General features: G+C 40.7%; 2 protein-coding genes and 1 long non-coding RNA gene across 10 annotated transcripts in view; 1 reads left to right on the top strand and 2 right to left on the bottom strand.

Annotated features, from left to right (window-relative positions):
* Pde7a (phosphodiesterase 7A) overlaps positions 1-19,926 on the top strand; it is an 88,428-nt gene extending 68,502 nt beyond the window's left edge. For 2 of the 5 annotated variants that reach the window (NM_031080.1, XM_087635135.1), the window contains exons 4-13: positions 920-1,071; positions 2,960-3,023; positions 7,361-7,456; positions 7,841-7,941; positions 12,195-12,326; positions 12,934-13,025; positions 14,877-15,021; positions 15,631-15,727; positions 16,242-16,322; positions 18,142-19,926. In NM_031080.1, coding sequence (NP_112342.1) covers positions 920-1,071; positions 2,960-3,023; positions 7,361-7,456; positions 7,841-7,941; positions 12,195-12,326; positions 12,934-13,025; positions 14,877-15,021; positions 15,631-15,727; positions 16,242-16,322; positions 18,142-18,347 — 1,166 coding nt within the window. In that variant the 3' untranslated portion in view covers positions 18,348-19,926. Of the gene's footprint in view, positions 1-919; positions 1,072-2,959; positions 3,024-7,360; positions 7,457-7,840; positions 7,942-12,194; positions 12,327-12,933; positions 13,026-14,247; positions 14,295-14,876; positions 15,022-15,630; positions 15,728-16,241; positions 16,323-18,141 lie in introns of all 5 variants that reach the window. The other 3 variants (XR_015670024.1, XR_015670025.1, XR_015670023.1) reach the window with 3 other exon arrangements.
* On the bottom strand, positions 19,717-24,682 carry LOC147996188 (uncharacterized). The gene is made up of 3 exons (XR_015671402.1): positions 24,528-24,682; positions 20,928-21,042; positions 19,717-20,189 (listed from the first exon to the last, which is right to left on the bottom strand). It is a non-coding gene; the product is annotated as an uncharacterized LOC147996188 (long non-coding RNA).
* A 148-nt stretch (positions 24,683-24,830) lies between these two features.
* Positions 24,831-27,654, bottom strand: part of Mtfr1 (mitochondrial fission regulator 1) — a 35,850-nt gene continuing 33,026 nt past the window's right edge. For 3 of the 4 annotated variants that reach the window (XM_087625337.1, XM_087625339.1, XM_087625340.1), the window contains 2 exons: positions 27,378-27,546; positions 24,842-26,655 (listed from right to left, as the gene is read on the bottom strand). In XM_087625337.1, coding sequence (XP_087481463.1) covers positions 26,587-26,655; positions 27,378-27,546 — 238 coding nt within the window. In that variant the 3' untranslated portion in view covers positions 24,842-26,586. 4 annotated transcript variants of the gene reach the window in all.

Raw genomic sequence — 27,654 nt, 5'->3', positions numbered from 1 at the left:
GACAAGTGCTGCTCAGGAGGGCATGTGTGCAGAAGGCCCTGGGGCGGAGGCCTGAGCTGAGTAACAGGATCTGTCAAGTAGTGGAAGGAATGGACTATGGAGCTGAGGTGCAGAGCTAATTAACCAAAATCTTTTGTGTTCTTTGATGCTTAAAGAAAGTGGATTATTCTGAGAGTAGAGGGGGAAATGGTTGCTAGACTCATTGAAGGACACACTGTTTCCAGTGACAAGCCACAGTGCCCAGAGTTCTCCTCTTCAGACAGTTTTATATCTATATCCTTTAGAACCATACACACACACACACACACACACACACACACACACACACACACACACACACACATCATCTGTATGGTGGGGATTTGGCTTTTCAGTCATTTGAAACTAGAATTTGGTGTGTGTGTGTGTGTGTGTGTGTGTGTGTGTGTGTGTTACTTCTGATTTTTATATAGTGTTTTGAAGCAACTGAATGAAAAGTAATAGTTAATGAAAATTAAATTTTAAAACTGTGTCTAAGCCCAGATGCACTTACTCTTTTTTAATTCTTCAGTTCAAAATAGAAATAAGCTACCTCCTCATAGAAAGAACTGTTCATGGAAATTAGTGAATTTTAAAAATACTTGCATGTGTGACTGAAGAAATGCCTCAGTGGTTAAGAGCACTGGCGGCAGCCAAGACGACTTGGGTTTGATTCCCAGCATCCACACAACGTCTCACAACCATCCTTAACTCCACTCCTAGGAAATCCAGTGCTCTTCTGGCCTCTCCCATCACTGTCCACACCAGGTGCACATGCACACATGTAGACAAAAATGAAGGGAAACAATTTACCTAAGTACTTGCCTTGAACTTGGGGGTGTTGCAGAGGCAGCCTACTGGGCTTTTGCCAGTGTTTTCATCATTGTTCCCTTTCTTTCAGCTCAATCTGAAATTGAAGCATCCGTCTCCGCCAGAAACATCAGAAGGCTGCTCAGTTTCCAGCGGTATCTCAGATCCTCACGATTTTTTCGGGGTGCCACAGTTTGTAGATCTTTAAATATTTTAGATGAGGATTACAATGGACAAGCCAAGGTTTGTACAGTTTCTTCAAAAAGATTTGAGTTGCTTGATAAGTTTACTAGGACCACCTCCACAAAACTGATTTAGATGCCCTCTTCCTGTCTGAATTGAGCCATTTTTCAGATTTTAGAGCTGTTTGTTTCTAAGGTGTAACAGAGCAAGGAAAACTTCTGAGATTAAAGTAGTGAATATATTTGCTTTCTTAATTTTCTATATTAATTACTTACTATAACATTAAGTAATGAGTGACTCAGCAGAACAGTCAACTTTAAGCTGTCACAGAGTTGGGTGTGGGAAGAATATGACCCATGACCTGATCTGATTCTTCAGTGCTATTGATAAGGATGCCGGGGGTCTGTACATGAATACAGACAGACATGTCTACCCGATAGACATGAAGGTTTAGTTATATCTTAACTGAAGTGGTATTTGTAAGAATTATTTACTTCATTCTTACAGACTTTACAGGAAGTACCTTAAGTAAGATTGAAATGAAATGGGTTTGGGTTTGATCAAATGGGATTTTATATAATCTTGAATTTTATATTACCTGAAATTATTTGTTCCTTAAATTTTATAGGCCAAATTTCTAAAGTTATGTAGATTGGCTCCAGGGTGTCTTCTTTGAAGAAAACATTACAGTATAAAGAAAAGAATCTTTCCCTGCTTGATAGATAAGTCAGTGGGAACCATTGATTGGCTGTCAGGTTAGAATATTAACCTGTGTGTTATTGCTAGTTATTGGCACTGTGGTTTCAACCTCCACAAGTGTCACACTGATATTACTTATGGTGTTTAATTCTTCATTTTATACCACAGCAAATTTAGGGATACACAATAAAAGCTTTACTGTAAAAACCCACAAAATGTGGACTTTAGATTTTTTTGTTTGCCTAAAATATATATTATCCTAAGAGCTAATTGATTGATTTTACTGATAATTTTGAGTGATATTTAAAGATCATCAATAAGTACCCCATAATTCATTGGTCTCTTTAAATGGAGAGAAAAAAAGAAAGAAAGAAAGAAAGAAAGAAAGAAAGAAAGAAAGAAAGAAAGAAAGAAAGAAAGAAAGAAAGAAAGGGTTAGCAAGCCAAGTATGACCATACATACCTTTAATCCTAACACTCAGGAGGTAGAGGGAGACAGAGCTTTGTGAGTTCAAGGACACCCCAGAGCTATGTAGAGAGACTGTGTCAGAATAACAAAACAAACAAACAACCCTGAGCAGCAAATACTTGAATTACAGTTTGATGTGGGTTTACTGTGGTCTCCAAGTCTCTGAAGTTGGACTCTTCAGTTACCGTGACAGCTTTCTGCCACAGCTGAGCAAGTTAGTCATTGCTTGTTTCCCAGGTGTCAGTGAGGCTTGAGCGCCACACCTACTCACAGGTGTGAACCCATTTGAACTCCCTGCCAGACTTTCCAACTCTGGTTTAAGCATATGCAGCATACGGGCTATATGATGATGAATTATTTCAGAATTCCCCTAAGTTTGTAGACCGTAGGAACAGGTTGAAAGACTGGCCTGACTTCTGTATGATTAATGAAAACAACATAATTTGTTCTCAAATGGAATTTATTTCTGAAGACAATATTTGAGCCAGTGGAAAGGTCATACTAAAAGCAGAATGAAAGCAATGGGGTGGCACACTCGGGTGCTCCAGTTCCCAGGAAGCTGAAGCAAAGGGATTGCTATGAATTGTAGACTAGGCGGGGCTGCACAGTGGAACCCTGCCTACAAACCTAGAAAATAAAGTGAACGAAGGTGAATGGTCCTTGGTGTTTCTCAAAGTCAATCAGCCACTTCTCCTTCCCCTGAACTTTGCTATGGACTATCTGCAGAAAGTGGATGTTACTGAGATTAAATTACAGTAGAAATGTTTGGTTTTCATTTCAGTGTATGCTGGAAAAAGTTGGAAATTGGAATTTTGATATCTTTCTGTTTGATAGACTAACAAATGGTAAGTGAAGCACTTGACATACTCGAGTTCTGTGGTCATTAGCCTCCTATGTTGAAGCTTTAGTGTGCTCTGTCCTTGCTCTCATTCACTTGGGCTGTGAACCCAGTGCCAGCATTTTGTCCTTGTTACTCATTTTTCAAAAAGACAACAGAAATCATTTCACAATTTTTGTTTTTACTATTAGTCTTGACAGTAACCAAAAGTCACTTCCATCAAGACCGGACCACTTGGCAGTTGGTACTGCCATTTTTAATAACTCAGCCTGAATCTCATTGCGGTCTTCATTTCCTCTTTTCAGTTTCTTCAGTGGGTGACTATTTACAGTGGCATCCTCTGACAGTTTTCCATGTAGGGTTATACCGAAGTCATGCTCCACCGGTTGGTCTCTCCTACCTGCTGCAGAGGATTAGCTCGTTCCCACAGCCTCCCTCTGGCACCGCCTCCCCATGTTGGAGGATAGCGCCAGACTCCGTGGACAGTGAGGAGGGGTTTGGGGAAATTTTGCACAGGTCATTCAAATGTCCCCACCCCAGCTTAGCCCATCTTTATGAGGTTTGGCTTCGCTGTGTGGTTGTTGCTGCTGTTGTTGTTGCTGCTGCTGTTGTGATTGTTGTTTTTCACTCTCTTTGCAAATCAAAACTGGATTCTATTTGGAGACTTTTTTTTTTTTAGAATAACGTATTTGGCAGATTCTTGGTGATACTTAGCCATCTCTGCCCCTTTTGCCAAAGTAGGTTTTTAATAAAATTACACAAAGAATTCAGTTTTCCAGTTGATAGGGATGAAGTACTGTGTCCCCTGCTTGACTTTGAAGTGTTTCCCGGCTCAGTCTGCTGAGCTTGTAGGTACAAGTGAACTTTACCCAGTGAACTCTGTCACTGTTCTTTCCTCTAAGCAGTAGCCACAAAGAGAAGGCCTCTACATGCCCGGCTCATCTCTGCACTGCTGACAGGAAGTAGCTGAGACCGAAGGGCAAGGTGGTGAGGACCATAGGTTCGCCTGTGTCGGCAAAGCACCCAGGCATCACTGCCTCTGCATTCTTCCCTCCATCTCTTTTACCCTTGGGTGCTGTGGCTCCTGTTGCTTTCCCCTACCTCCTGGCTGGCTGCCCTAAGGGAAAGGCAGCTGGCCTTCCTCATGGGGGTGGGGAGTGTTCTTTTTCTTTTTTAAATACAAGCAGTGAATTATAGATGCCCTACCTCCTTCAAGATTTGTGATTTTTTTTTTACCCTAACTCAACACAAACATGACTTCAGTTATTATCACAAGATAAATATAGATGAAGCAACAGCAGCCATAACACTTTTAAGGCTAGCCTTATATAAACCCATAGCTCATAGCCTATTCTTAGGCTGCTAGGATGCCTGCCATTCCTTGACATAGTTAGTTGCTCTTTTCAATTTTGATTTTTAAAAAGTACACAACCTGCTAGTCAGGGTTTTAGGATGAAAGCTAGTGAGCTCAACTGTGTTCTGTCAGCCACAGTTGCTTTCCTTAGACCACCCTGTTAGAACTGGATTTATGGAGAAGGTGTCTCAATTACTTGGTCCCAGATAAAAACCACCTATTGTTAGCTATCCACCTTTCCTTTTATAGGAAGCTAACTATAGCCCCTGGAAGCCACAGTGATCCTCTGCCTGAAGAAATGTAATTGAACAAATGGGCAGGAAAAAAAAAACTGATCTTCAACTTGCATTATGTAGTTGGAGTGGTTTCCTTTTAGAACTAAAACTCTACATGATTTGTGTTCACCATATCCAAGTTCATAGTTGCCCCTTCTTCTTATTGATTCAGTGTGTTTTATATTTCTTACTCTGGTGCTCTCTTGCTGGTATAGGTGAGAGTCAGGTAGGAGGGACAGAGCTGAGTGGTTTGCCCCAGAACAGGTATATTTCATCCAATCTGCTCCCAGGAGGAGAGCACTTGCTGACTGACATTCCTCTTACAGGGAAGTGAACAGGTGGTGTGCCTGTTGCTCCTGACAGCCTCTGGTTCATTGAGGAGAGTGGCCAGCCTGTGTTGCCACTCAAACTCTCATGGAGTCAGTTTCCAAAAATCTAGTAAGGGTCACTACATCTTAGCTGGTCTGTATTTTTTTAGTATGTTTCATTTACTCTAAATCCTCCTTTTCCACCTCCTCTTCCTCTTCCTCCTCCTCTTCTCTTCCTTCTCTTCTTTCTCCTTTTCCCCCTCCTCTTCCTCTTTTTTCTCCTCCTTTTTCTCTTCCTCTTCCTCTTCCTCTTTTTCCTCTTCCTCTTTTTCCTCTTTCTCCTCTTCCTTTTTCTTCCTCCTCCTTTTCCTCTTCCTCCTCTTCTTTCTCCTCCTCTTTCTCTTCCTCCTCATTTCCCTCCTCCTCTTCCTTTTCCTCTCCCACCGTCTCTTCCTCTTCATCCTCCTCTTCTTCTTTATCCTCCTCCTTCTCTTTATCCTCCTCCTTCTTCTCCTCCTCTTTTTTCTCTTCCTCCTTCTGCTTTTTTTTTTTTTTTTGGACTTTCTTTATAATCCTGATCCTGGCTCACTGACATCCATATATTTGTTACTTTCCATATGGAGATGATATGCCAAGTCACCTTTTAAAAGAAACTTGGGACTGGCTTTGCAACCAAACCAGCACACGAGTTTGCTGTTCTGAACCACATGCTAGAAAGCAAGAATGACTTCTACAAGTTGTCCTCCAACTTCCAACATGTGTACCATGGCATGCCTACCTACATATATGTACACATGTGTGTCTGTGTCAGTGTCTGTGTCTGCGAAAAAATCCTTACGGTCCAGCCAATGAAGACTCTTGGGGCAAAAGCCTCATGACATGAATTCAGTCTCCAGTAAAGGTGGAAGAACTAATTCCCAAGATTGTCCTTTGACTTTCATACACACACGTGTGCATACGCACTCGTGCATACATGTGTTCACACACACACACACACACACACACACACACACACACACGGCATGTGTACTCCCATCATGCATGCTTGTTTCAACATACATTAATAAATAATATATTTGAAAATCCTCTTTGTGGCCTGCCCCAGCCTTCATGATGTTCTATAAGTGGTTACCTGTATTCAACTACAGGGTCTGTTGACAGTGCTTGATGAGTTGTTAATTCTTTATTAACCCTTTTAAATATTATAAATTCTTAGTGTGTGGTTAGTTGTTTCTTGTACATTTTTATCAAGAACCATAGAGTTCAGAAGATAACTAGAATCACATGTATGTTACTGTTATCTGTGATGCAGTAACTTATGAGATTAAATCCCTTTAAAATAGTCAATTTAACTGTTACTATAGCATATTTGTGCTATATTGAGTCTACCAAATCCTGAGAAATATAATGGAGTATATATAACCTGAGTTTTTGTCAGGGGTGGCAAAATTTGCATAATAAAGAGGGATTCAGACAGCAAGGCTACACTGGCAGCATGTGTATGGGAGTGGAGAACCATAAGGAGTGGATGTATAGAGCGTCTGAATGTTTGTGGTTATTGGGACGTCGTAGGAAGAAGAGACAGGAGAAAGTATTGGGTTGTTGAGGTGAAATGTATCCAGTGGTTGGAGATCTGTTCTTGAGCAAATATGGACAAATTAGTGTTTAAGGAAAAGGAAACTAAAGGCTTGGGGAATCTTTCTTTCCTGTGACCTATGAGGCTGTGGAAAATGGGAAAGAAACATGTTAAGAATTTTGTGAAGAATGACGGAGAATGTCTTAAAACAGGTGCTTTACGAAGTAAAAGAGGCCTGTTACTGTCAAAACAGTGAGGGTGCATGGCGGTGCATGTCACAGCTGCACACTGCTGAGGTTGGTGGTGCTGCCTCTCCTCCACTAGCTGTCAGATTTTCTGCTCAAGTATAGAAAAGAGGAGAGCTTTAGCTCAGAGATTCAGTCTTGGGGACCTTGAAGAGGTAACCATTCTCTCCTAGTTCTGTTCCAGTAAAAACAAATATAATTTTCAGAAGGCTGTAAAGATTTTTGCTGTGGTTCTATTCATTGCTATGAAGTGCTTGTAAAGTTGGGTTGGCTTGTTCACTCTAGGTCCTTTTCCCATCGTCTACTATTGAGTATTATTTTGTCTTAAAAAGGTTAACTTGAAAATCCTTAAAAGTTTTTATCTTTCAGTTCTTTGTGGGAAGCTGAAACATTTCTTTCCTTACTATGGAATGAAGATGTTAACATTTAAAGTGTATAACTACCAAAGTATGGAGCTGCAAACATTGGCAGAGCAAAGGGGGCTGGAATGCTGCTTCCAAGTCCAGGGTCGGAGCCTCTATCTGGTGACAGTGGCCTGCTGGCCTTGTATGCTTTACTAACGTGGCCTCTCTTCTCTCTTTTCTAGGAAATAGTCTAGTAAGCTTAACCTTTCATTTATTTAGTCTTCATGGATTGATTGAGTACTTCCATTTAGATATGGTGAAACTCCGTCGATTTTTAGGTAAGTGATTATAATACATTTAACAAGACTGTACAAGAACTCATGTAATTGTCAGACAGCTATAACAAACTATTCAGGATTATAGCTTATTACACGTCCTTGTAGCTATACAAGACATGGCAACATTTTGGTCATTGACAGACACCATGTCTAATAGGCCATGTATCAGCTGACTTTGCAATCATATTGTTTGCATAGTCTCTCTTGTGGCATGATATTGAAATACCTGGCCATTGGTTGAATTGAAGTGACTGTTTTAGAATGTGAACAATTTGAGTTTATAACCACATGGAAAATATATGTGGATCACTAATGATTACCATTTTCTATACTTGGATGTGCCTCAAGTATACTAAAATTTGAGTCTTTTTTTTTTTAATGCAGTTATGATTCAAGAAGATTACCACAGTCAAAATCCTTACCACAATGCAGTCCATGCTGCAGATGTTACCCAGGCCATGCACTGTTACTTAAAGGAACCTAAGGTAGGTGGTAGAAAGTCCTAAGACTTTCTGTGGACACACATTTTCATAAGTTAGTACCTCAGCTCAGAGTCAGAAGCTTCTTCTGTGAGAATGAGATCAAACCAGATGTGACTGTAAGTGGAAAAGCTAAAGAACTGGACCCAGAGCTCTCAAAGCCTTGGGCTCTGTTTTTATACAGATGCAACTTTGTTTTCACGTGTCTCCCATGTGATACTGCTCGGCGTGCTGGTACAGAGCCTGGGGCCATAGGACATAAAAAGCTATACTTTCTCCTGTTCCTGAGATATGCAAGCCCACTTAAAAAGAGAGCACTTAAATATTGTTCTTCTTGTCCCTGGAAATTCATATAGGAGCCTCATTTTTGGCAGTCATGGAGGTTCACACCTATAAATCCCAGCACTTGAGAAGCTGAGACAGCAGGATTGACAGGAGTTTGAAGTTAGACTAAGTAAATAGTAGCTTCCTCTCTCCCTAGCCTGTCAGAAACTGGTAATCGCCAAGTTGTTTTCTTACTGGTATACATTTATAGATGGCCTAAGCAACATGCTGACTTGGAAGGAAGGGAGGGAGTTTTGACCTGAAATTTTAGTTGTGGATGTGTCGTTATACTAAATGTGGAAAATGAATAAAAATGTCAGTCTACTGGAGCAGGGTACTGAAGTGTTACATTTAAAATGATGTTGGCCCTCGTGATGACCAGAAGAAAATCAGCATACTGCCAGCAAACAGCAAAACAACAGAATCCCACTGAAGGAATGGCACCTCTTAATAGTTTTCTTTTTTATTGAAAAGGACCCTGAAGATAGATCCAAGTGAAATCTGACTTTTCTGTACTTTAAAAGCTTCTTACTCACAGAGCTCAGACATTACTAGAATCAGTAGCCATTTAGTAACAATATTTGTCTGTCTAAAAATCCATTCTAGCCAGGTATGGCAGTGTGGTCCATGCCTTTAAATACTTGGCAGGCTGAATCAAAGGGATAGAAAGTTCAAGGGCTCCATACAAATACTCTAAAGTTGTGTGAATGGCTGGAGTAGCTTCAGCTGTCAACTTGACACAAACCTAGAATCACCTGGGATTAAGGACCCTCAACTGAAAAGCTGTCCAAATCAGACTTGTCCATGAGACATTTTCTTAATTATTGATATAGAAGGATCTAGTTCAGAATAGGGGATGCCATCCCTAGGCAGGTAGGCCTGAGGTGTGTTAGAAAAGTACCTGATCCAATCATTACCAGCATCCCTCCATGGTCTCTGCTTCAAGCTCTCCCCCAAAGCTCCTCCTTTGGCGTCTGTTGATGGTGTATTGTAACTTGGGTGTGTAAGATGAAATAAATCTTCTCTCTAGGTGGCTTGTGATTAGTATTTTAGCACAGATCCATTAGGAGATGAAAAGTAGGAGATCTGGAGAGATATAGTGCAGTGTGTAAGCGTGCTTGCCACACAAGCGTAAGGATGTGGTTTGAATCCCTAGAACCTATGTAAGAGTTGGATATGCAATATCTGTGTCCTAGAGTGTGTAGTCCTAGCACTCCTTCAGAGATGGCAGGCAGGAAAGTCCCTGGAGCGTGGAGGGCAGCTGGCCTGCCATGTGCTCTGGGAACAAACAATAGAGACCTGTTCCCTAAATGAAGTTAGGTCAGTGTCTTAGTTAGGGTTTTATTGCTGTGAACAGACACCATGACCAATGCAAATTTTATAAAGGACAACATTTAATTGGGGCTGGCTTACAGGTTCAGAGGTTTAGTCCATTATCATCAAGGCAGGAGCATGGCTGCATCCAGGCAGGCATGGTGCAGGAGGAGCTGAGAGTTCTGCATCTTCACCCAAAGGAAGCCAGGAACAGACTGAGCATCCTCAGGCAGATAGGAAGAGGGTCTCCCAAGCCCACCCCCACAGTGACATACTTCCTCCAACAAGGCCACACCTTCTAATAGTGTCACTCCCTGGGCCAAGCATATTGCAAACCATCACAGTGAGTGAGACCAGCACTTGAGTTGTCCTCTGACTTCCACAACCATAGCAAGTACACACCACATTCACACACATCAATGTGCCCACGCATTGTACACACACTAGTCTTAATGTCATTAAATTGCTTATACTTGTTATAAAGTTCTCCTTCTACTAAAAGTTTTAAGAAGAGATACTATAGTTTTAATCAGCTTTCTGTTTTAAGTGTGTGATTTGCTTTTATGTGTTCCCAACCCACAGACGTCATGACTGTTTTTGGGCATTCATGTCTGAGTTGGGAGGGATGTGAGCATGTCACAGTTGGAGTATAGAGGGGAAAGGACACCATTTAGGAACCGGAGTTTCCTTCTGCAGGGTTCTAGGGATTAAACTCAGTTATCTGGCTTGAAACAAGTGCTCTTACCACTGGGCTATCTTCAACTGCCCCACAAGGCTTTTAAAAATCCACTTGCTTCTTTTTGTGTTTCATTTTTATGACCTGATGTTGTAAAGTTATGTATAGCCATGTGTTAATTTTGCACATATTGATCACATATTAATAAGAAGGTACTTGTCTGTTACTTAGCATTATATTCTTATCATAGGAATATAATAAATAGGACATTTATTTCATATCCCTTCTGTACAAGACTCAGGGACCATTGAGAAAGGGGGCAGAGAGAGACTGTAAGAGTCAGAGGTCAGAAAGTGCCTGCTATACTCACAGCAACCATGTTTTCCTCCACAGGACCTACACAAGGTCGGCTCAGTATTCTAGCATGAAGTCAGGAGACAGCTGTCCCTTAGCAGAAGAGCTTTTGGCAGTAGATGGCTCTCTTGGCGGGGAAAATCCGCTTCCTTAAGTGTATGGGTCTTACTAGTCTGAATGTGCCGCTGTGGAGGACCCCACACTCATGAGCAGCAAACTGGGCTTTGGTGGATTATTGTCTTTTAAGGGAACATGAAGTTTGTAGGGGAAATGAGAGCTGGGCCTGGGAGAAGGTGAGGGAGTAGTTGGGTCAATGTGATCAGAACGCCATATGTAGGCATGGCATTCTCAAAGAGCTAATTAAAAATATTATACTCAATGTGTGGTCAAAAAGTCGGATTTTCAAAAACATTTTGCATATTCTGAAGAGGAATTCATTTTCTTCCCTTTTTTAACTAAGCCTTTTGATCTCCTAATACAAAGAGAAACTGTATTCTCTACTTTAAGACACCTTACAAGTTCTGAGTCACAAACCAGCCTTCAGACAGCAGGAGAAAACCAACTTCTGCAAATCGGCCTCTGGCCTTCATATCCCTATCATGGCACGTGTCCTCGCCCCCTTATAATAAATAAAAATGTTAAAGACACTTTGTAGCTTCCTAGATGTAAGCACCCAGTGACTTGTGACTGAGTTCAACTTATTTAACACGAGGTAGAAAAGATTTATTCTGGCATGGAAAGGAAATCGGCAAATTCGAATCTAACTCTGTTCATTATCTTGACATTTTTGTTGTGCTTTCATCTCCTTCATATGTTAGCATTATCTGTGGTTTATGCTCATCAGTTTCACTGTCTGGTTATTTTACAGGGATGTAAAAGGAACAGATTATGTTAAAGTAACATAACAGGCAAATGAGTGCAGCTCTCAGGACTTGTAAAGGGCTGTGGACAGTGGACACTCATGAGGCCTTGGCCCAAGGAGCCAGGGCTAAAAAGCAGAGCAGGGAGATGGGAGAATGTGGGTCCCTGGAGTTGGGCCTTACAGAACAAGTATCAGGTTTCCAGAAGCAGTGCTCATGAGAGCTGGTGATAGTCTCCAGGTGGCTGTTTTTATTGCTGAAACCTATAGTCAGCTGATACGCTTTGACAATGGTTATTTTGTTGTCTGAACTTGGTGACACTAAGAGTACAGTTACATTGCTGCTATCAGTGAAATTCCTTTCTGGCATGAATGCATTATGAAAAGGGTCCTGGATGTAGCCATCCACTGATAGAATGAAAATGCACAACTCTGTCAGTTAATAGAGATCCTTGTTTCTGAGAATGAGCTTTCTTACCCTGGCTGCTTTTAGTGTGGTAAGTGAAGCCCTCCCTATCAGGTAAGCCCTGTCCCTCAGGCACTGTGCATCACAACACACAGCCTGCACCATCCCTGTGAGCCACTACCAGGCAGGTGCTTGATGACACTAACAGCTGTCCCGCTGAGAAATCAACCAGCAGGGCAGGAGAGCCACTGTCCCCACTGGCTCCCAGTGGTGGAAAGTGTATTTCAGGTATGTGGGTGACTAACTCTTCTTCTGTTCTGCCTTAGCTTGCCAATTCTGTAACTCCTTGGGATATCTTGCTGAGCTTAATTGCAGCTGCCACTCATGATCTGGATCACCCAGGTGTTAATCAGCCATTTCTCATTAAAACCAACCATTACTTGGCAACTTTATACAAGGTTAGTACCAGTTCATTGGGAACTAATTTGGTTTGGTTTTGTTGTTGTTTGTTTTTTAGTATGTGCTTAAAATCCCAGCACTAAGGAGAAAGACAAGAGGATCCCTTGAGCTCACTAGCTGACCTGCCTCGCCTAATCCATGAGGCCCAAGCCAGTGAGAGACCCTCTCAAAACTTCAGTGTGGATGACACCTGAGGAACTGATCCAAGGTTGACCTTTGGCCTCTACACACATGCATGGGTCGCACGCTGCTCACACCACAAATGCACTCACCCATCCACAAATAAACACATGCACAAATAAATTAACGATACTTTAATAGTCTGTATTCTACACTGTTTAATGATTTGAGGAAATGAAAGTAGTCAAAGTAAATTTCCAATGAATGTTAATGCTTTAACCAAGTTAATATTACTGACAAATGGTTCTTCATGTCCAGAAATGACTGTTAGGTAACAAAGAAACCCCAAGTTAATGTTACTGACAAATGGTTCTTCATGTCCAGAAATGACTATTAGGTAACAAAGAAACCCCAAGTTAATGTTACTGACAAATGGTTCTTCATGTCCAGAAATGACTGTTAGGTAACAAAGAACCCTTTTTATAGAATACCTCAGTCCTGGAGAATCACCACTGGAGATCTGCCGTGGGCTTGTTGAGAGAATCTGGTCTGTTCTCACACTTGCCATTGGAAAGCAGGTAAGTTGGATTAAAACAAATGTGTTGCCATAGAAATAAAGTTACTAATTAAGCTAAAAATCACGCTATTATTCAGCTGCTCCAGAGCTTCCAGTTTTGGTAAACTAAATGTGTCTTTTTAAAAATTATCAAAATTGTGGAGCTAGAGAAAGGGCTCAGCAGCTTAGAACATTTGCTGTTCTTGGAAAAGACTTGAGTTCAGTTCCCAGCTCCCACATGGTAGCTCAGATATCTACACACGGTACACATACATAAATGTGAGCCAAACACCCACACACTGAAATTCCAAAGAAAATCATATCCAGATCTTTAAGCCTGTTACATAGTGATCGCTCATGTTTCATTGGCTGTTTATTTTTATGAGAGAGATCCCATCTTCTTGAATATTGTGAAACTCACTTCACCCAGAGTGGCTCAGTGGTTGTACTTAGCTTTTCTGATAAAGGTTTCAGGCGTGCACCTGAAAGAGTTCACAGAAAGTGATACTGCTTAACGAGATGCATTCAGACAGCAACATCTGCAGCACCAATAAGACAGGGATAATAAGGCCCTGTGCCCTCAGACGTACAGCTTTGGAGCTGTAATGCAGGATAACGAATAAAAAGAACAGCAGAAAATAGTTCAAACATAGTGTAATACTAAGCAGGCCATTTTGGTGACATAATAAAAAACCCTAAAGTTAATTAAGTCCAATATGATGGTGTTGGCAGAAACATCTTACAGCTTGCCAGTATAGTCTTTTATACTTTGTGTTAAACATTCAGTATTGGGTTCGTTTGAGCCTGCTTGGTTTTTTCTAAATTTTAATTGTGTGTGTATGTATTAGGCACAGGGGTGCTTAGGACACATCAAAGGTCTGAGGGCTGCCTTCAGCAGTCATGTGTCTCCTTCCTCTGGGGTCCTAAGGAGGATCTCAGGTCATCAGGCTTAGGGGACAAGTGCTCTTTTTCCTATTGAGTCATCTCTCCAGCCTTGGTGAAGGCTCTTTGTCATCAATAATGCAAAGATAAGCTTATTGTAACCCTGTCGAGGGTTTTTTAAGAAAACTCATGAGGCAGTTTTTAAAAAGACCCAGTGTATCTACTGTTTGTATTAACATATGACATTTTTCCTCCAGATAATTTGAATATTATATAGATAACTGACTTTTGATTTCTCTTATGTGCATGTGTATTTTGCTTACATGTATATCTATGTACCACATCTGTGCCGGGTACCCAAGAGCCAGGAGAGAGTGAGGAGCTCCCTGAAAATGGAGTTATCTTATGGGTAGGTTGCCATGAGGGAGTTAGGAGACAGCTCTGTTCCGATGGAAGAAAAGCCTGTAGCCTTAACTGCTGAACCCATCTTTGGCCCCCTGATCAAATGCTGAGGAGAATTTTGTTAGGATTTCAGTAAGCCTCTTTCTCAAATGTCTCAGTTGACAATTGAATGGGCTAGTATTTTCTCTGCCTGAATCTGCTTTTAGGTCCTAGGCACCAAAAAGTAAGGCAAAGTTGTTTGCCGTACATATAGGAATTTCTTAGAAGATTGTTAAGAATTTTCCCAAGCAGCATAATGGCGTTAGGTTTGTTGTTCCCCCCTTTTAAGCAAATAACGACTTTGGCTGACAGAATAAAGATGCTTCCTTTGGCATCTTTACATCATGGTATTTCCCTGCAAACTCTTAGTTTCATTTTAGTTACTTTAATATTTTTTAAATGTACTCTTCACAACACTTCCTTATATGTCAAGTTTAAAGCAACTTGCAGAGTATCTTAGGGTTTTGTAAGGCTTTCTGAATACTTAAGCTTAAGGGAGAAAATAAATTGAAAGTACTAAATGTCTCCTTTATTATTGCTGTAATTCCAGGCATGAGATGGAGGCTCAGATAGGTGCTTTGATACTAGCCACGGACATCAGTCGCCAGAATGAGTACCTGTCATTGTTTAGATCTCACTTGGATAAAGGTGACTTACACCTTGACGATGGCAGACATAGGCATTTGGTTCTACAGGTAAAGTTCTGCAACTTGCAAAGATTGTTTCCAGGTTAAGTCATGTGATGGGTTGGACAAGAATGAAATATAGCAGATATGTTTTCAGAGTAAGTTGGGAGGAAAGAAGTTCCTCAGACAGCATGTTCCCTTCCAGGACATATGGCTTTGGGACTTCTCCTACTCAGGGTTTCTGCTGAAGAGCAGAGAAGGCCACCCAGTCAACAATGACTACTCTGATAAGAGTTTCCTCATGAAATGGGGGCAAGGAGTGGATGGTGTCTCTGGGTTTGTTTATATTTTGTGTCTGGTCCAGTCACTGCATCTCCTTGGGTTGTCAGGGTAACCCTGGTTTAACAGGGCTGGCATCCGTACCAGCATTCCGCACAGACACTTGGTAGATCAGTAGTGGCATGACGTTAATGTAACAGCGAACCTTCTTTCACAGTGGTTTCCTCTTCTTTGCTGGCTTTTGGTTTTATTTGGTGCACACAAAACACATGTCCTCCCCAGCTACACACCCAGGGGCTCCTTTCTCTTCATTGCTCTTCCCCATTGCTGGAGTCTATTTAAACTTGGTGCATTAAGATCTTTTCTTCCTTAACACCCTTTTAATATTTTGTTTGCTAGATGGCCTTGAAATGTGCTGATATTTGTAACCCATGTCGGAACTGGGAATTAAGCAAGCAGTGGAGTGAAAAAGTAACGGAGGAATTCTTCCACCAAGGCAGGTTATAGTCACATGTGAATAAACTCAGAAGCCAGCCATTTATTTATAAGAGCCTCACAGTAGATGCATTATATTTTTAACAACTATTGTACTTCATGTGTGTATAACCAATAACACATGGCACGCAATTTGAAACTGAGTGACCTTGGGTATTCGTGATGGCACAGAAAGCAGGCTGGAAACTTCTCTGCAGAAAGATTGCTCTAAAACTAACCCCATCCCTTCACCTGTGTAGAGAGCAGGATTTTATAATCATGTGAGGCGTGTTTGAAAGAACTGACAGAATTAGTCTTGGAACACCTAGCAAAAAAATGTTCTATTTGGTCTATTTAAATAGTGGTATCAATTTGGCAAGCTGTCTATGTGTCACTAACTTAAGGTTTAATCCTTTCATAAGGATTCTGTAATGTTCCTCCAGTAAATTCATAAATACAATGAAGGTATTCATTATAGATTTAACCAGCAGATGTGTTGCATCTTAACAGTTCTCTCTTTTTTTTTAAATTTATAGGCGATATAGAAAAAAAGTACCATTTGGGTGTGAGTCCACTTTGTGATCGTCAGACTGAGTCTATTGCCAACATCCAGATTGGTAACTATGCACATTTATTTGCAGCTGGTTAAAAAAAAATTCACTTATTTGGTCTTAAGACTAGACTAGAAAAGTATTGAAAACAAAGTATTCAGACTTATGCTCATTGTAATTTGTAGGACAGTTGAGGGCATCTTAACCATTGTGACAACATGTACCCTCTCTGTGCTCTGCCAGCCCCTGCCTGCTTCAGGGACTCTTCTCGAAGGCTCAAATGTCACTTCCAAAAGCCACCTTCCACTGTCTCTAGGCCATCAGTTCCCACTGTCAGGTTTCCAGAGCGCTAATGTTCACACATGCTTTATTTGCTTTTGGCTATGCTGGCCCACATCAGAACTACTGAGGAAACTAACCATGCACTGGAAAGCACAGGGACATATTCTGTGACTAGTACCAAAGCTTGCAGGAGAACCATGGGAAGGATTACCTAAGGCTCAGTGTATTGTATTGGGATTTGAAAGTAGAGAAAGATGTCAAGAGTTTGGGTAGGATATATTTTGAGGATCTGGGGTTGGGAAGAGGCTTTAGAATTTGGGTCAAGTTTCTAGAAGTTCAGGACTAGCACAGTCATAATACAGTGGAGGACACAGCAGCAACACTGTGACACCTATGTTGTGATTACCAAGTGTCTTGTAGAACAGTAGGGTCTGACTTGACTACAGTCAGACAGAGATGTAGAAAATGGGCACAGCTTGCAAGAGTGCATGGTGCTGAGCTTGTGGGAATCAGTACTGACTCCCGTGGCAATGATGGACAGATGCTTTTCTGTTGGCAGAGTTAACAAGATAATAGATCGCCTGTCAGGGAGAGCTACTCATGTTCGAAGAATAGGTGAAATGTGGGCACAGGGAAAGGAAAGCTAGGTAAGTGGGTACATGCAGTGCCTTAAAATGTCTTTTTGCGTGAGGAAATTACTTTGTAGTTTAAAGAAAGAACTTTCAATTGATTTTTTTGAAAACTTTGCAGTTTGTGCTGGAGAGATGGCGTGGTGGTTAAGAACTTGCTGCTCTTTTGAGGTTTGTTAGCAGCACCCACTTCAGATGGCTCCTACATAACTCCAGCCCTAAGGACTATGACACCCTCTTCTGGCCTCTGCCCCTCAGAATACTCAAACATATATAAAGCATAAATAAAAATAGGTATTTTTTTAAGATGTGATTTTAGTTGAGCATGCTATATGCCTATAAACTCACCAGTTTTGGAGGAGAGAGGATCGGAAGTTCAAAGCCATCCTTAGGGACAGAGAAGGGATATTTGAGACTCTCTCATAGAAGAAAATAAGGGTTGGTGAGATGGCTCACTGGGTACATATACCTGCCATCAATCCTGAAAATCTGAGTTTGATCCCAGGGACCCACAAGCTGTCCTCTGACCCCAACATGTCTTCCGTGCCATTCTCACTGAACTAATTTTTCATTATTTTTAGACTATTTCTTCTCCATAGTTTTAACATTTACATTCTGAGTTAAATAAAAGTCAAGCAAGGTGTGATATTCCATCCCTGAGGAAGTGGAGCCAAAAGCAGTGACCCCTCTTGGCCAGCAGCAGTTGTCTCCTGAGAATGTCCCTGGAGTTGTGTTCTAGAGCCCTTAGAGTTGATGTGGCCACCATATGTGTTAGCTTAAGTGAGATGTGCTTGTCCAGCTGAAAGAAATGGTCAGAGTAGACTAGAGCACCACTGAATACTTAAGAAATCCTGATTTGTAAATTACGTATTTTGGCTACTACGTGAGTGGAACTGAAGAACATTAAAACTCTAGATGTTTTAAAGATCAATTCAAGACATATTTTAACAGCTTTTTTTCCTCTGTTTCTCGAGGTTTTATGACTTACCTAGTGGAGCCTTTATTTACAGAGTGGGCCAGGTTTTCAGACACGAGGCTGTCACAGACGATGCTCGGACACGTGGGGCTGAATAAAGCCAGCTGGAAGGGACTACAAAGACAACAGCCTAGCAGCGAGGATGCCAGTGCTGCATTTGAGTTGAACTCACAGCTATTAACTCAGGAAAATCGGTTATCATAACCCTGAACCAGTGGGACAACTTCCCTCCTGCAAGATTGTGGAAATGTGAAATGGTCTTGAGTTGAAGAACTGGTTCTGACTGCTGAGGTTTCCAAGGAAATGATGTCAGCGTTATTTATCAAGATTATCTTCTGTTGGATCATTTGAGCCCATTTTTTAATAGGACATGAATATATAGCAATATGCATCTGGCTTTTGTATGAAACCTTAAGTATGTAAAGCTCAGCAGGAGAACCAGAAAGGATTAACAAAGGAAGATGTTTTTAGGTGTGCCATGTGCTTTCAAAGTGTGTATTCTTCAAGCCCTGAAACTTGAACTCAACCTCAGCAGCAATCTTGATGCAACCAGTCCAATCCAACAGCGCATCTGTCCCTTCCACTACTCTGAGAAAACAGAAATGTGAAGTGCCCAGCCTCTGCTGCCTCTGGCAAGAATCAATCAATGTTTACAAATCCAATCTGAAATATTGGTTCTAATTGCCTCGAGCATTATTGTGAAGGAACCACTGACCGTTCTCAGCTGAGCTGGAGACTGCAGCTCTTCGCAGCGTTTGCCTTTTCTTCTTTGGATGTCAATGTCATCAACGCCTCCCACTTGTTTTGTTCTGTGCACTGGAGTCTGAGCATTTACCACAGATACCACATGAAGCTTTTCACTCCAGGGCTGTTTGGCAATGCAGATTCCTTTTGTAACTATTAGTTTTTAACCTGGGGTGGGAGGGAAGGGACACCAATGTCCTAGCTGTGTTCTGACTCTGCAGTGAAGACACTGCATGTTGTTTTCACTACTGTACACTTGACCTGCACATGCAAGGAAAAGGTGGAATGTTTAACATGCCGTATCAGCTCAGGGTACTTGCCAATCAGAAATAAAGTGGGATAGGGAAGTGTGTCTTTCAAATCAAGGGTACTAAAGGCCCTTCCGCTGCAGTGCGTGAGAGGTATGTTGTGTACGGCTGTATGGGTGTGTGTTTGCGCGCATGTTTGTGCATGTATGGCTGTGCATGTTCTGTCCATCCGTGTGGGAAAGGATTAGAATTGTAAGCTTTTATTTATTGTTTTAGAATGTGACATAGTGAGCAGCCACACTTGGGGGAGGGGAAGGTAGGTGAAGCTGTAAGATTGCTCCAGATGCCTTAAACTATGCACAAAGCTAAGTGACCAAACTTCTCATTTTGATTTGAAAAGTGCATTGTTTTCTTGTCCCCCCTCCTCCACTTTGATGAAATGTTACCCTTTGGTGGATCTTTTGATGTGAATAGATGTTTTCTAGGGTAAAATTTAAGGACTAATTTTAGACTTAAACACTCCACTTTTGTAATGTGTTTTCAGTGGTCTTATGCATAGCAAGCACAACTGTAACTAGTTTAAGAGAAACGGTGCTTTCTTTTAGTTAATTTGTATTGCCCTTGTTACTGTTAAAGACTGTTTATTATGTTTACAGTTTGTTGCAACAGCCATCTTCTTGGGAGAAAACTTGAGTGTAAAGCCATTTGTAAAAGGCTTTGCCACACTCATTTAAACATGTGCCTGTTGCTGTTACCTTTCGATGAATAAAAACTGGTCTTTTCTCATTTTTTATCTTTGCACTTTACCTCACCACTCAATCCTTTGGAAATCACATGCTGAATTACTTAGGTGATCAGTTAGCTGTTTCCTCTTCCATTCAGTCGTGGGTAATCTTGTGGTCTAAGCTATGTGCAGACTGTCTTCTGGAAGTGTGTGAATGAGCCTTGCTCTGCACCCTGCAGGTGTGACAAGGCCTGGCTCAGTTTGATCAGTCTTGCCTGCTGTGGATGGTTCTTCATAGCATTTGTTGGGAATTGCCTAAGAAATCACACCCTTGAAGGGGATAAAAAAAATACCAGTCAGTTGTGTTTATATTCTTGGCCTTTTTAAAGCAATGTAAGAAATAGCCACTTAATTCTTTTTTGGGGACAGGGTCCTAGGCTCAGATAGCCTGGTAACAATATAGACAGGCTGGCCTCAACTCACAGATACCTCCTTGCTTTTGGGTATTAGTATTAAAGGTGTGTGCCACCATCCCCAATTAAGAGTGGCCTTTCTACCCTCCCAGACAGACCTAATCCATTAGAAGGGATACAGTTCAGATTTTAAGATCAGGGAAAAAAAAAAAATCAGTGTTGGCAAACCCATTTGAATGATTTCCCAATTTTCTACAAAAGCTAAAACTTTGGTAATTCTAATATATCCAAAATATTTTTATTTTAGTATACGGTAATTTTTAAAGATACATTACCTTTTTTTTAAAGTGGGTTGCTAAGTCTCTGAAATCCAGTGTGTGTTTTAAAATTACAGCACATCTCAATTTAGACGAGCCTCATTACAAGTGGCCCATGCCCATATTCCCTCCTATTAGACAGCATGAGTACAGGATAATAGTCATTACCCAAAGACAGCCACTGGCCTCTCCTAAAGTGACAACATGTTGGCATATTTGACTTGTCTCGGGTCTGATGAAATTTCCTGCAAGCTAATATCACCTTAAACAAGTTCACACTAACTGATACTGCAAAGAACAGTCTTGGTATTTTAATTTGCAATGAGAAACATACTTACCAATCATTTTCTCTCTCTTTAGGCAAATCCCCTTCAGAAGCCAAATTAGGGTCAGCTGGTTTACTCAGCAGGAATTTTGAACAAGGGATGCAAGTTTCCTAAAGTATCCATCTCCCTGTGGGGATACCGATATCATTCTTAGCTGTGGACTGGGTACCCCCGCCCCTGGATGCTAGAGGTTCTAGGACACTAGTTGTTTCTCCACATTAGCTTGATTGATTGGCAACTCCATTAGATCTGTTACTTCCTCCAGCCCTTCTTCAGTTGAGTTTGCCTGGGCAGGCACACTGCCTCTGGTTGTTTCCTTCTGCTCTGATTATACTTGTCTTCAAGTTTAATAACACGGTTTAGCTTTTCTGTTTCAGCTTCTCAAAGGGTCCCCTTGGTGGTGCTCCCAAATCCATCAATTTTGTTTTCTATAGCTGTGTGGGAATTACCTGCAGCCCCTGCTTCTTCCACCTATTTTCCTTGAACAATTGGTTTTTCTAGAAGAATTTAAGGAAACATTTGGGTCTCATTTTTTAAAAACAAATTCAGGGTAGTACACAAAATTCATGGAATTTCAAGATATACTGATACTTCAAGGAATTTCTGAGCATGTAACCACCATTTGGGAGTCTGGACACACTGCTGAAGGGGAGTTGGGGGTTGGTAAGGGAATCCCTGCCTTAGAGGTGAGAAGAAAGTTCCACAGGTCCTATCGTAACAACAAATCTGGTCATTAACATTGTATCCTAAACATAACAGTTTGCAATGGGCTTCTTTGTATTAAAAAAAAGCAAACATGGGAAAAAAAAATATCCTGGACCTGAGGTATAAGTTAGAGGTGCTAGTAATTCCTTCACAGCTCTGAAAATGGTATTTTTCACAAAGCTTTTGTGATGTTTGTTTCCTATTTAAGACTTAAAAATTGCCACAAGCTTATGTCTTCACGTCAGTAATTGCTGGTTGAGACCACTAACTAATGTAATTCATACTGCTTTTAAAGAGATGTGCAAACTAGTTGCCACACCTTTGACATGTTTTTGAAACATAACTTTGAAACTACACACATTCCCTACTAACAAAACTGCATAGGATCGAGAGGATCCCCAAGAGTCTTCAGGAGAGAGAACCACCACTGTGGGGCAACGTGAACTGACAGAAACAAAAGGTCTCTTATGTTCTTCAGTGTGCAAGGAATAGGGCAGATGTAAATTCGGCCATCAGTAAACAAATTACTGTGGAGTTCCTATGTACCCTTTAGCTGTCACGTTATTGTTAAGAAATTTACTCAAGTGTTTCAGAAATGCTGAAGTTGTATAGTAAATAATGTTTCCTGATGTATTCACTTGGTGTTCAATTTTTAGAGAACATTAAAAATTACAAGCCAGGGTCTCTGTTCAAATTGTCTTGGTGAAGGAAAAATGTACAAAGTGCTTGTGATTAGTTTTCAGAACTGACTAGGAGGGGTAATGCTGGGATAATGTTTGAGAGACTAGTTTAATAAGGAAACTAATACCATTTGCCTAAGTCAATAGTCATTCGAATTTGATTATACAGTTTCAAGTATTAAAAATGATACTTTGAGTAAATATTAACTCATCAATTTTAAACCTTTGTGTCTAAGTTTTCTAAGTTATCCTGGAATCCATCTTTAGAATCTGGTAGGATAGAAGGGGAAAGACAAACTCTGTTATTTTCAATATTTAGCTTCTTGTTGGCTGTTAACTTAAAAATTGAAACCTGTTGACTTAGTCATTTGTGGCTTTCAGCTTGTACTTTAAGTTTTGTGTGTGTGTGTGTGTGTGTGTGTGTGTGTGTGTGTGTGTAGCAAATCTGAAGTATTCATTGTTTGGACATGTCTTGTAAAAAATTTCAGGAAACTGTAATAGTATCAAAGTTTTATATCTTTCTTATCTACAATTTGTTTTTAAAAAATATAAAGTTTTCAAGGAAACATCAAAGTCTACCTGTCAGCTTACTTCAGGTGCTGTAGCACAAGACTCAAAGTCTGACAAGGTGCCAGGTTGGCTGGGTTCCAGGAGGGGCTTCCTTCCCGGTTTGCAGACTTGCTAATTTCTAGTTTATCCTCACATGGCCAATAGGAGAAAGAGCTAATTTTTTCACTTAGTGTTCTTACTAATCCTATCATGGGGTCTCCATGATTGGACATAATCACCACCCAAAGGACCTACTCCTCTAATGATAGGGCCTTGTATGAGTAGAGCATTACACAAACGTGCATTTATTAACTGCTGGAAGTTCCTAAGTGTAGGGATACAGCTCAGCAGGAGAGGTCGTCTCTGGGCTCCATCACACAAAGTTGAACATTAACAGAAAGCTGGGTTTTCCATTTAAGAATCATCTTAAGAATAGGAAGGAGCTAAGTTCCCTAGGGTACACAGGTGATTGGGGCTCAGTACAGAGGATTTGTGTGTCACTCTGGAGGCCAGTTTTACAAAGCTGAACTTCAGAAAGCATGAAGAGGAGTTCAGCCATCCTGCAGCTTCCCCTTGCTCATTTCTTGTTTTCTTTCCTTTACCTCACATTTTCTCCTTTGGAAGCAGGAGTGTGGTTTTAGGAAGTATTGTGTCCACAGTTTGGCAGACATGGTTTTAAAGCCTTCACCAAGGTACCAAATCTTTTGAGTGGCTTTCTGACTTCTAAAATATTTACCAAATAAAGACAAATGCATAGTAAGAGCTAACTGAATGGCTGCTGTGAGCATTCTTTGGTAATCCAAAGTGCTGGGTGTCTCTCTTGAGGTTTCCTACCAGATTTCCTGAAGGAGTAACATGTTCCGTGTTCTGTTCTGAACATACCAGTTAGGCTCTGGTGCCAATATCAGTATTTCAGAAAGACTTCCCAACTGTTCTTGGTCTTTTTTTTTTTCCCTCACCCTTAAGATACTGCTTTCTAATGTGTAAAGTTTCCTGAGATGTGAATCTTTCATTTTCTAATAAAAAAGCATCTGGTTAAAAAACAGGGATGGCCACTGGAAAACAATGACAGACATATTAGGTAAAAACCTTGTGATGAAAAGTGGCCTTTGTCCTTAAATTGTGGTTTTTCATCATGAAGTAATCAGAGTCTACTTGGGCTGTATTATTACCCTTTGCCGCAAGAATATTAAAACTATGTCTGCATTATGCTCTAACTGTAAAGGGCTGTTTAAAAGGACTTTTGTAAGACAGCTTTTGAGAACTTCAGCTAGAGAAACAACTCTTAGTCCTGAAGTGAACAGCTTCCTCAGGAATAGCGAGATGCTGGGTCCTTACTTAACTATGGTTTCCTATTTGTTGTACCAGAGACAGTGAAGCTCTGGCCTACTTACAAAATTTCCAGGAAACAGGCTCAAAAGAGGAGCTAAGAATGGTGAAAACAGGAAAAAAACACAGCCATGAAGCCCTAGTAATGGATGAAGGTGCATGACAAATCCCATGATAACCTTTCGGCCTTCTTGGCCTTGTGGTTAAGTGTAGAAATGGTGGAATAACCTGTCATAAGAGCTAAGTTCCCTTTTGCTTGGCAACTCCACAGCTGATTAAGTTAGGTGAACTACTAAAAATGTAAGCCTTTTTTGGAGACTGGGTCTCAGTGGCTCCAGAATAAACTCACTTGCCCAAGGTCATGTGCGGCTCAAGTCCAACACTCTGACTCCCATTCTCTATCTCTGAAAGTGTCACTACAACACGGTCAGATACCAAGTTCAGCTCACAGCTCTATGCTGTACAGGAGGCTTCATGGGTTGGCTTTCCTGTGTCAAAACCAGTCTAAGAGGAAAAGGGAGTGACAGATAACACAGCTCTTTAAGGAATGTATCTCTGCTTTAAAATGCACTACAAGTCATCCTAAAGCAACATGTCAGCAAAAAGAATTTAGCCATAAAGGAAAGAGAGAGGGAGGTAAATGTACAAATAGTATCATTGAAAGAAAATTCAACAGCTTGGTTTATTTTAAAATAATAACTTTCATATAGGAGAATACTAGCCAAATTCAATACTGATATAAATATAAACTTCTTAGGTCAAAATATGGTCAGGTGAATTTTCTGAATCTCATAAAAGACAGTTTTCAAACCATACAAAATATTTAGAAACAATATACAGCAAAAACATACCACAATTTAAACTAAATAAGCTATGAAAAATAGCCCAATCTTTGTTATGATTTAGAACATCTATTTTCAATAACTTAAAATATTATCTATACTTCCCATCTCTAAATTCTCCTGGGAAGAACCACTAGTCTAGATTTAAATAATCCAAATATTTACTCATGGTAAGAGAGACTCTGGCATTGAAGAGTTTATCAGAAACAAAAAAATCATGAAAACTACTAAGAACTTTAGATTATAACAAGTCCTTCCAAGCCTTAGATAGTAAAGGCAGTTTTCTACTTTCTAATAACACCTAAGGTTTATCTGCATAATATAATCCATTGGCTGACCAATAATAAATAGCTTAAAGGGAATTTATTCACCTATTCAGTAATATTTCATTATAAAGAATATCTTGACCAATATGTCAAAACTATAAATTCAATTATGCTGACATTTCTAGAAGTACTATGCTGGCTAGTCTGTCAGCTTGACATAGCTAGAGTCATGTAAAAGGAAGTGAACCTCAATTGAGAAAATGCCTCCATAAGATCTGGCTATAAGGCATTCTCTTAATTAGTGATTGATGGGGGAGGGCCCAGCCTACTGTGGGGTGGTGCTCACCCTGGGCTGGTGGTCCTGGGTTCTATAAGAAAACAGGCTGAGCAAGCCATGGGAAGCAAGGCAGTAAGGAGCACCCTGCATGGCTTCTGCATCAGCTCCTGACTCCAGGATCCTGCCCTGCTTACTTCCTGCCCTCACTGCTTGTGATGATGAACTGCTATATGGTACTGTGAGTGAAATAAACCATTTCCTCCCCCAAGTTGCTTTTGGCCATGGTGTTTCATCACAGTGATAGTAACCTTAACTAAGACAATTGTTAACTTAGCAATAAATCATCTTTATGAGGGAACTTATTAAATTGATAAGAAAGATGATACATTCTGGCTTTTATTTAAGAAATGATTTAATTCAGTAATTTGACTTGTCACTACTTGAGAAGTACATTTGCTTCTCAGTATTGAGTGGTAATGAGGTTTACACAGCCTTCCTGGTCCTCACTTCCCTCTAACAGAAAGCAATACAGAGACTCAGCAGGAAGCATCTTCTGCTGTTTATGTAAACTCAGCTCCAGAAAGCAGAAAGTGAGAATATACTCAAGTCCTGTCCGCAGCATTCCCAGCTCCAATAGTGTGCTATGCTAACGGCATCAGTGTTCCATCGCTGACTAGTGACCTCTCAATGCAGAGGAAGGGTGTCCTCGCTGATGCCAGTCACTGGGAGCTTTTACATCTTTGTATCCAAACGTATGCATATAAAACTCTTGCACAGACTTTAGTGTTAACTGAAAATGCACATAATACATGTGTGATAAGGAGAGCTCCAGAACTGACCATCTTCTAGGAGCCAAACCAACTTCTGGTGCTTTCACCACTTCTTACTCCTCTAATTAGGCTAAGAAGGAGACCAATGAGCACTACAGTCAGGAATTTACTAAATACTGGTGATTTCTACTAGCCAAACTCAGCTCTGCAAGCCAACAGGTAAACCAGGAGTCTTTCTGAATTCATTGTCCATTTAGGAGTCTGAAACATTTTCAATTAAAGCCTTCATTTTCCCTGTAGACTTCAATGTATGTGGGCCAAACTGGAAAAGAGAAAAAAACACAAAGCATGGACTAAGTCAGCAAGTATCTTCATGCAAACAACAGCAGAAAGGAGTTAGTACTGGAGTGGTCTACTCAGGCTCAGTGAGATGCGGCAAACACCTTATAAGCCCATGTCAGATCTCACTGGGAAACTCACCAGGCACCCCTAGGAGAAAATGAGCCTGTCTTATTTTGAGTAAATCTTTTAAAATCTGAATACAAACACTATACTTTATCATAATGAAAGTTTTATTAGACTGAATTTCATTTCATTATACTTAAAATACAAAAATAAAACCCTGCAGGGAAAACTTAACATTGGAAAGTGTTAGGCAGTGAAACCCAGGGTTAGACTCTGCTTTTTTTACTTATATTTCTCTAAGTTTTTGAATTCCAAACAAGCAACTCAGTTTTACAGTGAGAAAAACAGAAATACAAACAAACATGTTATCTTTGCTGGTCACAGTGGGACATCTACTTTAATCCCAGCATGGGTGGTAGAGGTAGCGAGATCAAGATTTAAGCCAGCCTTGTTACATTTCAAGTTTAAGTCCACTCTGGACTTTGTGAGTCCCTGTTTCAAACAAAAGATTGATGATCCTTCCCCACCCAGCTAGTATAGTCTCCACATAGGTACAGAATAGCCAGCCCCTAAGTGTCCAGAAGGAGACACAAGGCAGTGACTTACACATGAATCTCCACCTAACATGCTACTACTCACCAGGGCTGGCTCTGAGGTTGCGTCTGACTCTGGCTTTGGAATTCCTCTTTCAGCTTCTCCTTGGCTATTGTGTCGATGCCGATATGCAAACTTCTTTTTCAGAGCCTCTGCTATGAGGGCAGCAGGATCAGTAATATCCACTGGCCTAGGTTTTTCATCTTTCTCTGACCTTTGAGAAAGAAGCAGAAACCAAGGTAAATATGTGGGTGTCCTTCAGAGGTTCTGTGTGGACAACAAATGGTGACCAAGCCACTGAGAGTAGCAGGAGGGCTACTTG

Source organism: Rattus norvegicus, chromosome 2, assembly GCF_021556685.1.
Source record: "Rattus norvegicus strain SHRSP/BbbUtx chromosome 2, alternate assembly SHRSP_T2T, whole genome shotgun sequence".
NCBI classification, from domain to species: Eukaryota; Metazoa; Chordata; class Mammalia; order Rodentia; family Muridae; genus Rattus; species Rattus norvegicus.
Note: the sequence above shows the minus strand (reverse complement) of the source record. Positions and strands in the feature narration are given on the sequence as shown.